Source organism: Drosophila elegans, unplaced genomic scaffold (assembly GCF_018152505.1).
Source record: "Drosophila elegans isolate 14027-0461.03 unplaced genomic scaffold, ASM1815250v1 contig_149, whole genome shotgun sequence".
NCBI classification, from domain to species: Eukaryota; Metazoa; Arthropoda; class Insecta; order Diptera; family Drosophilidae; genus Drosophila; species Drosophila elegans.
Window position 1 is genome coordinate 24,484,045 of NW_024545513.1, and position 12,947 is coordinate 24,496,991.

The 12,947-nt window shown below is 40.0% G+C and overlaps 2 protein-coding genes across 2 annotated transcripts; one reads left to right on the forward strand and one right to left on the reverse strand.

Annotated features, from left to right (window-relative positions):
* Nucleotides 1-2,270: 2,270 nt before the first annotated feature.
* On the forward strand, nucleotides 2,271-5,777 carry LOC108148183 (mediator of RNA polymerase II transcription subunit 15). The gene is made up of 2 exons (XM_017275088.2): nucleotides 2,271-2,330; nucleotides 2,487-5,777. Exons 1-2 carry the CDS (start codon nucleotides 2,325-2,327, stop codon nucleotides 5,508-5,510), a joined length of 3,030 nt encoding a protein of 1,009 aa, XP_017130577.1. The 5' UTR covers nucleotides 2,271-2,324; the 3' UTR covers nucleotides 5,511-5,777.
* Nucleotides 5,778-6,645: 868 nt separating this feature from the next.
* On the reverse strand, nucleotides 6,646-11,343 carry LOC108148184 (probable cytochrome P450 28c1). Its single transcript, XM_017275089.2, has 5 exons — nucleotides 11,132-11,343; nucleotides 10,342-10,681; nucleotides 9,103-9,513; nucleotides 8,312-8,435; nucleotides 6,646-8,241 (listed from the first exon to the last, which is right to left on the reverse strand). Exons 1-5 carry the CDS (start codon nucleotides 11,317-11,319, stop codon nucleotides 7,811-7,813), a joined length of 1,494 nt encoding a protein of 497 aa, XP_017130578.1. The 5' UTR covers nucleotides 11,320-11,343; the 3' UTR covers nucleotides 6,646-7,810.
* Nucleotides 11,344-12,947: the final 1,604 nt, after the last annotated feature.

Consider the following 12,947-nt stretch of genomic DNA (forward strand, 5'->3'; position numbering starts at 1 on the left):
ATTCATTGAGATTGGTTTTGATTAGATCTCTTCAACCTATTCTGGTGAATGTAAAAAATCATCAAATATATAATGATCTGATCTTTACCATTTTGTAAATATTTTTAATATATATATGTATATTTTCTTCTAATAATTTATTATGACTCAATATAAAAATCTTATGTGGTCTAAACTATAGAAGAATTTATTAGGTATTTTACTTAAGCTTTTAGAATTTGTCAAATATTTATATTTCATTGAATATTAATTTATTGTATCAATTGAATTTTATTCGATATTTTTGATGATTTAATTGTTAGTTTAATAAGCATATGCTGTAGTTTGATTAAAAATGTTTTAAAATGTGTCTTAACTTTTTCTTTTAAAATTTTTGAAATATTTTAAGTTTTGATACAATTTCTATTAATTTATAAAATCTAAAACGTGTTTTAATTTTACTTTGTGAATTGTTTATAAATGCCCGATAAACTAAAATTATTTATTTTTCTTGTACGCTTAGTAACTGTTATTCAAATTATTATATTTAAACAGCTTTATTAGTTTTAAAACTGCATTTTAATTTTCAACAGGAAAATAAACAGCTAATTTTGAGCCATCATAAACCAGCGACTTATATTGCACAAGAATCCACGAAGATATCGGTTAGCAGGTGGCGTTTTTTTTTCAGTTTCATCCAAGGCGGAGATGAGGCGACATGCTTATCAATATTTAATGTTTAATTCATGGCTCAAAACCGAAGCGAGCCGACACGCATTGCTAATGACAGATGTAATAATTTTTTGGCAATGCCAGCCAGATATTTAGCGAGCATTTTGCGAAACCCCCCTCCCGATGGATATGCATATATGCAAAGCTAAAGCTAATAACAGGAAATCCAAGCCACCCGATAACGAGCCACCCGGATTGCGCAATCCGGACGGAGAACTCACGGCGATCGGTGACTGATGTCCGATGTCCAATGTCCGAGGTATTTTGGGAGCAGGCGTATTAATTACATCCGCCCAAAGCACACGGGATTGGGGATTAGCTGGCCTACACTGAGAAAAACCATGGCTACTATTCACTTTTTGGATATTTAATTCTTTAGGAAAGTCCATTAATATATTTTCATATGGAATAAAATTTTAAATGCCTATCAAATCTATGTATTTAAATTTAAACTTTAATACAAACAAAAGTAACAATTTAATTTGTAATTATCATACATACATTTTTAATATCTTAAAAAAAATATATATATTAAAGATTTATTACAAAATTATGGGGTCTTAAAAGGGCTGATCATAAAATGTTTATAAATTTTTTTTAATTTCCAACTTCCCTATGAAATATTAAAAATAATATATAACCAATATTGAACTTATCCAAACACACCGTAATTTTTTCTAAATTAATATTTTCAGAAATATTTAGAACTTATTTATTATTAGTTTAGAAAGTCTTTTTCTTGAATAAATCCGTTGATTAAGCTAAGTTGATTGTAGTTTAATACAATTGAGCTAAACAATAGTTTCAGAGATATATATAACTTATTTTAAGTGTTTAGAAATCTTTTTCTCAAATAAATTAGTTTATTTTAGTTATTTAACCTAGATGAACTAAATATGAGAAAGACTGGTTCCACAATTCTGATTTTAATCACAGTTTTTTTGCTCAAATTATCTAATCATGGTCAAATTAATAGATATGTGTACTATTATTTCCAATTTAATCAATACACAATCTAGCTGGCTGTTGGCCCATATAATCTAATCATGGTCTGATCATTGCATGACTATATGTTTCAGAATTAAGTTAATTAGCATAGCATAGATTTTGACCAGTTTTCGGTACTTTACACATTGTATTTTAATTAACTAGGAAATGTATTTGTGCTACTAACCCTTGTATATTAACAAACACCATTGTTGTCCAATATATATATTGAGGGCTATTTGTTTTTCTGTGTGTAGTTGTAGTCCGGCAATAACTCAATAAGCCGAATCTGCATTTTCGAGCGAAATGCGAACGATGGGCCACAGCCAAAAGCAAAAGCGCAACTATCCGAAAATGTTGCGCAGCAGCCAACACCAACTAAACCCAAAACTAATGAATGTTGGCAAAAGATGATGGAAGTTCGACCATCGAAGGGGGAAATGGAAATGGAGATGGCGATGGCAATGGAGATGGAGATGGAGATGTTCGATCGTTGACGATGAAGATGCGTCAACTTGTTTTTGGATGGCTGAATGGGATGGCCCTTGTATAAAACGCGTGGCCAGGTCAATGGGGGCATCATTGATCGGTTGGACATCGAGGGCTCAAGCACGACCACTGTGAAGATGAATGTAAGCAGATTGCGTTTACTCAAGGCTAAGGATTACCATTAAGCCAAGGATACTCGCATATACCCAAACATTTATCAGTGATATAATTTGACAAGCATCTATTTTTTTTATTGTGACTCAAAAAATTGTGTGTTTTTTTCCCGTTCTCGGTTAAAGTTCTTTGGCGCCCTTATTGCGCTCACCATCTGTGCGCTATGTGGATTAACCCAAGCGGATATATCGCTCAAGCTGCGACAACAGCAACAGCAGCAGCAGCAACAACAGTCGCTGATCACCAAGGAGCAATACTACAAGACGGGCAGTGGCTTCCAGGAGAGTAACTACGGCAATTCCGGCTATCAGATCTTCGAGGTGCACAATCATTTCGCGGGCAAGGGCCCCGCCTATCTGCCGCCCCAGGCTCAGGCTCAGGGTCAGAGTTCAAGTGGCTCAAGTGCCTCAAGTCATGATGACAGCCTCGACTTGTCCTTCCTCAACTTTGCCGATGCTCCAACCTCAGCTCCAGCTCCAGCTCCAGTTGCAGTTGCAGCTCCAGTTGCTGCTGCTCCACTTTCCGTGCCCTTCCCTTCAAGCTATCAGCATGATTTCCAGCAAAAGGCAACGGTTTCATCATCTGCGGGCTACAGTGGACAGGCTTATCTGCCACCCACTGCTGCCACGCCCATTGTCCAGCAGCAGCAGGTGATCCACCAGCAACAACCTTTGATTCAACAGCAGCAACATCAAGTGGTGCAGCAGCAGCAACAGCAAGTGGTGCAGCAACAGCAACATCAAGTGGTGCAGCAGCAGCAACATCAAGTGTTGCAGCAGCAGCAACAGCAAGTGGTGCAGCAGCAGCAACAGCAAGTGGTGCAGCAACAGCAACAGCAAGTGGTGCAGCAGCAGCAACAGCAACAAGTGCAACAGCAATATAGCCAACAGAACTACAAAGCGCCCGGATATCTGGCACCCACTGGCGCCGAGGAAGTTGCCCAGCCAGTGTCCAATTACCAGGCCACGCCCATCAGCTACCCGCAGCAACAGAAGGTTTTCCAGGGACCAACCTATCTGCCACCCGTGAGCAGCACGACCACCATCACCGCTGCCGTTCAGACACCCACCAGCCAAGCCGAGTACCAAGCACCCAACTATCTGCCACCCCAGCAACAGCAGCAAGTGCAACAGCAACAGGTGCAACAGCAAGTGCAACAGCAGGGGCAACATCAGGTGCAACAGCAAGTGCAACAGCAAGTGCAGCAGGTTCAGGTACAGGAAGTGCAACAGCAGCAACAGCAACAACAGCAGCAGATTGCTGTACAGGATCAGGGTCAGGAATATCAGGCTCCTGGCTATCTGCCACCTGGCTATGAGTACTCCAATCCCGATCAGCTGCCTCTATCGCTGACCCAGAGTGTTGCCACCTCGCAGAGTGTGGCATCGGCCCAAAATGTGGCCACCACACAGAGTGTTGCTGCGGTGCAGCAACTTGCCGGCGAGTACCGTGCTCCTGGCTATCTGCCACCTGGCTACGATGAGCCACGTCCCCAAGTGCAAGGCCAGATCACCTACCAGCAGCAGCAGCAACCACAGCAACCACAGCAGCAACAGCAACAACAGCAACAACAGGTTTATGCTGCACCCACGCAAGCAACTGTTAGCAATCCTGCCGCCCTTCCCGATGGCTACGACTTTGTCAAGCCCGATAATGCCGAGGCAGCCATTGCCGAGCTGCACAGTCTGCAGACCCAAACGAAATTGCTGAAGCAGCAACAAGAGCAGCAGTTGCTCCTGCAACAGCAACAACAACAGCAACAGGTCGTTGTTCAGTCGCAGTTGCAGGTGGCCCAGCAACAGCAATCCGCTGACATTGTCTATGGCCGTCCCAAGTCGCAGCAACAGCAGCATCCTCTGGCTATCCAAAGCACCCTGGCAACATCTACTGCTGGTAGCTACCAGCAACATTTCAACGCCCCTGGTTACCTGCCACCAGCATCTGCTTCCCCATCTCCAGTTTCACACGTTTCCATTCCAGCTCCTGCCCCATTGGCTGCTCCAGCTCCAGCTCCTGTTGCTCCTGTTGTGCAGGCAACAGCAACATCTGGCTCTTACCAGCAGCAACAGCAGCAGCAATACAGGGCTTCTGGCTATCTGCCACCAGCTCCAGCTCCTGCTCCTGCTCCTGTTCATGTTGCAGCTCCAGCTCCTATCCATGTTGCTGCTCCGCTTCGTGTTGCAGCTCCTGCTCCAGCTCCAGTTCGTGTTGCAGCTCCAGCTCCAGCTCCAGTTCGCGTGGCCGCTCCAGCTCCCGCTCCCATTCATGTGACCGGACCCGCTCCCATTGCCATTTCCCTGCCAGCTCCCTCCCCCACCCAGGTGACCCACATCCACTCGCTGCGCAGCTACATGAACACCGTGCAGCCCTTCGCCCGCTATGCGCAGCCAGTGAGCGTACGCCAGCAACACCAGCACATCCACCATCACCAGCAGCAGCAACAACATCAGCAGGTGCAGCATCACCAAGTGCAACAGCAACAGATCATCGAAGTGGCGCCCATGTACCGTGAGCAATCGAAGCGACCACGTTTCTATGCCCCAGCCTATGTGAGCAATGTGCTGCCCCGCCAGCAACATCAGCCACAACAGCAGCAACAGCAGCAGCAACAACAGCACCACCTGCACCACCATTACCACCGAGTGGTGCAGAGCCAGAAACTGCAAGCCATACCCACGCTGAACTTGAAGGCACAACAATCGCTGCAGAAGTTCATGCCACGTGATGTCCAAGTGGCGGTGAATGTGGCCATGGCGGCAACGGCACCTGTGCTCGCACCACCCTCGCTTCGTGGCAGTTCGCGAGTGCGCACTGTACAGATCGTGAAGCCGCATGCCACCCCACGGACCTTCAAGGTCCTCGAAATACTCGATCAGGCGGGCGTGAAAACCATCAAGATTCTGGGGGCAACCAACGAGCAGCCGCAGGGACGTCATCAGGTGGTCAAGGTGGTCACCCAGAATGCGCACAGTGGCGCCGAGAGCCATGTCCAGACCGTCAAGATCTACGATGATGTGCAGCAGCCATTGCGCCTGCAGCCGCAGAATGTGGCAGCCAACAATGGCTACTTGCCACCAGCTCGTCCCAGATCGCGAATTGTGCGTCAGGCATCCAAACCGCTGCGCCTTTATCCCGTTGCAAGCCTCTAGAAGAAGAACGGCGGGTCAATTTGGGGGGGCTACGGCCCAAGGTCACCTCCCCGGCACTGATTAGTTGTTAATTTCATCATCCACAGCGTTTACTTACTTTTTTTTTTTCTAAATACACACATATGCCCGTTTTTATTGCCTCATTTCGCATGCATTTACCACTGTACCAATCGCATTCGAAATCAATTCATTTGCATGCAATAACAACCGATTTAAGCGATTCGAATTTCTTACCTAATAAATTAATACTTACGTAAAATATGTAAATAATTTGACTGTTTAATTTGTTGATTGGGGCGCTTGCTCTGGGGATTGCTAACATCTATCAGAGATGGCTGTGCAATTATATGGTATTTTGTTGATGAACTGAAAGTCATATGCATTGACAAAAATCAATCTTTTTAGGCTACATTTTTTATTTAGGCATTTAGCTGTGTCCTTTGTTATGTCAAGAGTTTTAGCTAGGCTTAGGATTTTAACCAGTCTAAAAGTATTGAATTTAGCTATCTTCTTTCGCGATTTTAGCTAGACTTTATGCTAGAAATTTAGCTAGTCTTTTAGGTAGTCTCTTAGCTAGACTTTTAGCTAGGCTTTTTGCTAGACTTTTAACTAGCCTTTTAACATAGCTCTCATCAATGCTTTGGTAGGCTTTATATCAGTTCTAAAGCAACTGTTTATTAAAAGAAATTATTGAAATAATTTATTAAAGTGAAATATCATAGCTAAGCGGGCATCTCTATGATGACGATGATCGCGGCGATGTCTCTGCTCTGTGATTAACCATCCCAAAGGCGTGTCTTTCCCTCCTCACACTCTCTCCCAACGCGTGACCTTCGCGGTGCTTTTTATTGGGGTTTCGGACAGTGGGTTTTGACGGGTTTTCTATTTGTTTGCTTCCGCTCTGAGTAAGAGGCGGACAGTGAAAGGCCAGGCCGGATTTAGGGCCTACACGTCTTATTTTCTGATTAGTATTATTACCTAATGAAATTTAAACTCACCTCACTTTATACCAAATATCTAAGGCTGTCCATTAATGAAACTAGATCATATTGTTAATATCAAATATTATCTTTTAATTTAATTTTTTACATTATTCTGATGGTTAGTTTTCAAGAGGTGATCCGAAAGTAAGCTGCTAAGGCAAGATTGAATTTTTTTAATTTCTTTTGGCGTATACTTGTGATTGAGAAACAGAGTACTAACGCTATAAAATAGTTAAGGTATTTATGAATTTATATTTTATATTTTTTTAAGTGTAAATAATTTGAATGCATTTATTGCCTTATTGATGTATACATCAGTGTTTGGACACCGCTCGATGACATAATTCCCATTTAAATGCAGCTAAACCCTGAGCCTAACAAAAACGATGACCCACTCTAATTTTTATTGAGCCAACGATGCTTACAATGAAATCATTGAAAAGTTGTCGGGACAGCCCTGCATAAAAAAAAAAACAATAATGTAGACTTTGATTTGAATTTTAAAACATGTAACTTAATACTAAATTCAACTTCTTAAAAAAACAAGTAAAGAATATAAATCAAATAGTAACCACGTTTTTTGTTTGATCATATTTTAATATGCATATTTTGATTTCAACTTTTATAATTTGTATTTTAAATAAACTAATTGCTAAGATTTCTATGATCTTGAAGTTATGGTTGAAAATTTGCTATTGCTGTATAAGGTATTGCTTGAAATATTACTTTTAAATGTCTTTTTATTTCTTGTAAGCTATTGAAAATATCTTTTGGTTAGAAGAGACTTCTGTAATTTCCCAGATGGATCACTAGACTTAATACTTTTACCAATTGGGCTTTAGAGTCATTTCCGATCTTGGCTTTTCCACCAAAGGTAAAAGTATGGGAACTTTTTTTACCCTTTTTACCAGTTCTAAGCCTCATTGTGTTACAGATAATTTTGGGTATATTTATGACCATAAGAGACTTCAGTTATTCCGCAAATAGTTACCTAGACTAAATAATTCTTTCTATTTGGACTTTTTTTGCTCAGTTCTGATATTGGTTTTTAAAATTTGGATTTGAGATAAACTAATTGTGCTATATGTTTTTAAAATAATATAATTTTTTTAATATCCATGAGATATAATTGCTTTCCTTGCTTTCCTTTAAAAGCTATAGACCAATATTTTTATGTTCCAACAAAGCTGAAACTTGTACCCTTTTCTTAGTTTTAACCCTATCGACTTATATTTTTGTTTAGACGAGACCTATTTTATTTCCCAGATGGATTCCCAGATATAATACTTCTTTCTATTTGGACTTTCCTGTTTAGATCTATCGTGGGACGAACTCCAGCCAAATGCCGCCCCTGTGGACACCCACGAAGATGGCGGGATCTATTTCGGTGCCGTGGCGGGTGCGAGGACTGACCAGGATCTCGAATTTCTGGACAATGGCCGCCAGAGCGGCTTTGGCCAGGGCCAATCCCAACCGCATGCCCACACACTGTCGCGGTCCGTTGCCGAAGCCCAGGAAAACGCCCTGCTGCTTGAAGCTCTTCAATCCGCCGTCCAGAAACCTTTCAGGCCGAAATACGTCCGGTTCCGGATAAAAATTTGGATCGTTGTGCAGGGCGTAAATGGGCACCATCACATTGTCACCGGGTCGCAATTTGAGCGGCACCGAATGGTGACTACCCCGCAATTCGTACTCCTTCGTGCAGGTCTTCGAGGCCCAACCGCCAGCTGGATAAATGCGCAAGCTCTCTGGGGAAAGATATTCAAAGGTATTTAAGGCCTTGAAAGTAACATATCTATGTATATATATACCACCCACCATTAAAACAGGCACTCAAATAGGGCAGGTCTATCAACGCGTCCAGATCCGGCAGATCCCCGCCAGGATTGACCTCCTCGAGTTCCTCCAACAAACGTTGCTGGCAGTCCGGATTGCGACCGAGCTGGAAGACGAAATATGATACAATTTATAACTATATTTGGGGGCAATCAAAAATTACATTTAGCTTATACGCAACTGGTTTTTCTCTTTAAAAAACTAATAACATGGCTCTTGTTATCTAAAAGAAGTATGTTAATAAAAAGGTGTTGCACACACAGATACATACATAAAATGTTTTCTAAAAAAAATATATAAATAAAATTAAAGCGTTAAAATGTTTTCCAAAATAAACAACAAATTTGCTACGTTTATCTTTAAACTTTTTCTATGGTTAAGGCACTCGGAACAGAAAAATGTCATAACAAAAATGTCGATTTTTTCTAAAATGCCATTTATGAATATATATATTTTAGTTATTTAGATATTTTTAAGTTTTGAAATAGTTTGATCCCTCAATAAAAAGTTTTTGGTACTTCAGTTGAAGATTTTGACTGTCAAGATAATGTTAGGTTATTTGTAAAATCACAAAAATCAGGCAAGAGCTAAAACATTTTGAGCAAAAATCAGATGAAACTTTAAATTAGAAATGGGAATGCGCAAATAATTTTGAGTTGAGTCAAGGAAAGAAAATAAAAACGGGCGATTTTAATGTTTCGATCGAACTTAAAGCAAACATCGATTAGTTTTGGAAAACCCCTTTCCTTATAAAGTTGTTCCCATCAACTTACGAGCAGCAGACAGTGGGCAATGCTGTTGGAGGTGGTGTCCATGCCGTCGAACATGAAGGTCATGGCATGCGAGGCCATGTCCTCCTCGCTGAGATGGAGGTCCCTTTGCAGCTCGAGCAGGTGGTTGATGAAGTCGTTCCGCTCCTGGTGTTTGGACCTTCGCAGACGCAGTGCCTCGCTGATTAGGTTGCCGAAGAAGCGATCGTAGGACCGGGGAAATATCTTGGGCCGCAGACGGCGCGGAAGATTTGGGAAGAGGCCACCGACGGCACCGGCAATGGCCAATCCCTTATTTTCCGCGGACATCTCCTGGTTTTGACGGACAACCGGCAGTGGATTATCGCTAAATGTACGCGCCTGGATACCCAGCACACAATCGAACAGGGATTCGCCAGTAAACCTCAGGCCGAGCTGTAAAAATTAGGGACATCAAATCAGCAAATTGGTAAACACTCCCTAGTTTATAAAATTTCAATTTTTGTTCCAATCATGAAGATTTAAAATCCCTGATTAAGAATTTTTTTGCTGATTCAATTTTGTAAATTTTTAAAGTAACAAATTACAAACAATTACAAATTGTTTAGCATGTTTTCATGTCTATTTTTTTTTGGTATGTCGAGTTTAAAATTCATTTCAGTCATTTATAACTCATTTTGCTGGCAATAGAACGTTTCTCAACTTTCCGGAACATGTTATATGGGTTCGTTATGTTGTTTCAAAAATGCACCTTAAAATAACCAATAAAACCGAAATTTAGTTATCGAGTCACTAACAAAAAAATTGATTAGTAAAATAAATATCTGTCTATTGAATTTAAAATTTCATATCGCATATTTAAATTAAAAAAAACTCTTAATATCCATTACAATGCATATTTAAATAAATATTTTAATACTAGAATATTTTAATGTGGAAAATAATGGGTTCTATTTGCTTTATTTTCATTGTATTAACGTTTAGGGTGGTTTAAACTTAAATTTAATTTTTTAGATTTTAAATCTCTTCCGAAACTATTTAAATATTAAAGTGGTATGAAATAGAAGCAAACAATATTTAAATTGGGTACGCAATACATGAATTTACGAAGACTTTTGTTTATCAGTGCACCATTAAAATTCAGTTAATCGCTTCTAGACGAATATGGATCTTAAACAATGCCAATTAATCTCAGAAATCAAATCATTAATCTCGGAAGTAAATGATAGATTTATTGTGCTTTGGTGCATTTGAGATACCTACATCAATGACATCCAGCTCATCCACCGACTGTTTGGCGATGAATTCGCACAGATCCCGACAGACGCGCTGCATGATGGCGTGGGTGGTGCGGATGCGACCGTTGGTCAGCAGCGTGGAGAAGATCGCCCGCTGGCGGCGCCACTCATCGCCCTCGAGCACAAATGGATTGAGGGCCACCAGGCGGTCCTTGGCGATGTCCACCATCTTGGAGGCGTCGTTGTCCTCAAAGTGGCTGAACGCGCTCACAAATATCTCGTTTACGAGGCGTGGCTCCAAAACAAGCAGCTTGGGTGCACGCAGTAGGAAGCAACCCACATAGCTGTGCGTATCCCGGTACTGCCTAAAAAAATTTTTTTTTAATAATTTTTAAAAATTTTGTCAAGAGTTTTATGACGGTTTCGACAAGGTTTGACAATTTCGAGCAATGTTTATCAGAAATTACAAAAAAAAAAAACAAACTGTTTTTTGTAGTTTTAAGCTTTTCTTTTGTTGTTACTTGGCCAAAATAATATGCACAGCTAAAAAATTGATTGATTGTCTAGCTAATGAATCCACAAATGGTTTCAAAAGAACCATTTTTTTAATTCGCATTTTTTTAAGGTGTTACATCATAATTTTTGCGAAAATTGGACAAAAATCAATTTTTTTAGCTGTGAATGCCAATTAATTGCAAATGTTTTGACGAATTCGAAGGATATATGTACATTCTAAAATTCTTGCATTATTTATAATCGTTACGCTCCCTGATTTTTTCTATATAATACGATATTGGAGAAATCACAATACCCACATGTAGATATCGCGCATGTCCATGGTGAAGTGCTGGCGTGGCCATACCATACTGGGAAAGGAGCCCAGGAGGGGAAGGACCCGGGGCTCCAGGACCCCGCGCCGCCGCCAGTGGCCAAAGTTGGACACCAGGAAGGCGTAGATCAGACCCAGCAGCGTCGCAATCCCCAACAGCAGCGATCCAAACATGACGGCGATCCCACGAAAACTGAGTGGGTGGAAACTAAATCAGATGTGCGGATTCTGGGGGAGATTGTAGCGTGCTTCTATTCCATTTCATTTCTCATTTCGCAATGCGCTTTGCGTGTGTCTGGGAATTATGGGGGTGTCATTATCGAATTAACCAACGACCTGCTCTTATATCAGAACAAGTAAGGAGCTGTACTATATAGTCGACCGTTGAACTTTTATAATCCGAAAGTTCGTATCATAATATAAGCATTTACCTATAGTTTCTAATAATTAAAAAAAAAACTTCAATATATATATAATAATTTAGTTGAAAAACTTAATATTTTATAAATATATATTTAAAAAATGTTAAGTTACACCCGAAAAGGTATTGACTGTATTTTAATGGGGATCAATATTGGGACTATAGGTTTTTATAAGGTTTTTTAGAAAATGTTTATAAAAATCAAAAACTATGCAGTAAAAGTTCAAATCAACTTGCATGATAAATCCATTTTTTATCGGCGACAAACCAGAACAAAAGACTCTTATAAAAGGTCATAGGTCAAGAGATTGTGGATCAGTTGGAGATAACCCCGTTTAAAGCTCTGTCAACAGCCTGGCAACCCTGAGCGAAGCAAAGCCACCAGACAATGGAAACACTTAATTCAAGAAAAAATGCCATTGTCGAGTTGTGATATATATAAATTTTTTTTTGGCCACAAATATTTATTCACCCTCGGCAAAAAGTTTTCTTCTTTGTCAAACTGAGAAAACACTTGCAATACCTAATCCTTTCATTAGGCTCCACAGCAAATTGTTTGTTTGTTTCGTTTATAATAAAGCGGATTGGATACGCTTTGTTGCTCAAATTGAGACACTGACCTAACCAATCGACTAAAAAATCGAGACCCTATTAAGGGATTTGTGCAGTAGTCGTCTCCGCCATCAATCATTAAAGATTATACAATGATTGATGATATTATGTAAACGAAATACCCTAATCTCATACCACAGAAAGGGAAATTAATAACAGCATTGGGCTTAGATTAACTTCTTTCTACAATTTCAATTATAGCATTTGTATTTTTTAAATTTGATATTAAAATCAAGCTAATTAAATAATAAAACATCTTTAATAAGTGTGATTGAGCTACTTTTAAACTTTTGGGATCCTGTTGTGGTAAAATATCAAAGTTTCAGCATAAGTCAATGGCATTTTTATTGAATTGTTAACCAAGTTCGAGAATATTTTGCTTAGTGTAGTTCCAGTTCCCACTGGTCAGTGACATTGACCGCCGCGAAACCAATTGATTTGGCCTCGTGCAACGAAATTTAAGCAAATTCAACCTGGAATGATATTGGATAACTTTTGAGGAAATTTAGACATATTGACCCTGTTTTTTTGCTTATATATGAACATGTAGTTTTGTTAACTCAATATATTAAGATTCTAAAATTTGGTATATCGGATCGGACTATTCTTTGCTGACTTCGAATATTGCGGCTATATATAGAGTAGTCTCCTTGCGCACGCTTACCAGTGGTTATCGTCACTACATGATTATGATCCATAGTGATAATTGTCTTATTTTTCAAAAAAAAACTCCAAAAACAGAAATTTATTTTTGGCCTACTAAAAATTA

Bases quoted from the DNA above. Each gene is read 5' to 3' on its own strand.
- LOC108148184 (XM_017275089.2), bottom strand. From the start codon at position 11,319: ATGTTTGGATCGCTGCTGTTGGGGATTGCGACGCTGCTGGGTCTGATC. The intron at 9,514-10,341 runs GTAGGTATCTCA...TAATTTTTACAG, and splicing joins ATGAGCTGGATGTCATTGAT to CTCGGCCTGAGGTTTACTGG. The intron at 8,242-8,311 runs GTGGGTGGTATA...ATCTTTCCCCAG, and splicing joins TTTGAGTGCCTGTTTTAATG to AGAGCTTGCGCATTTATCCA.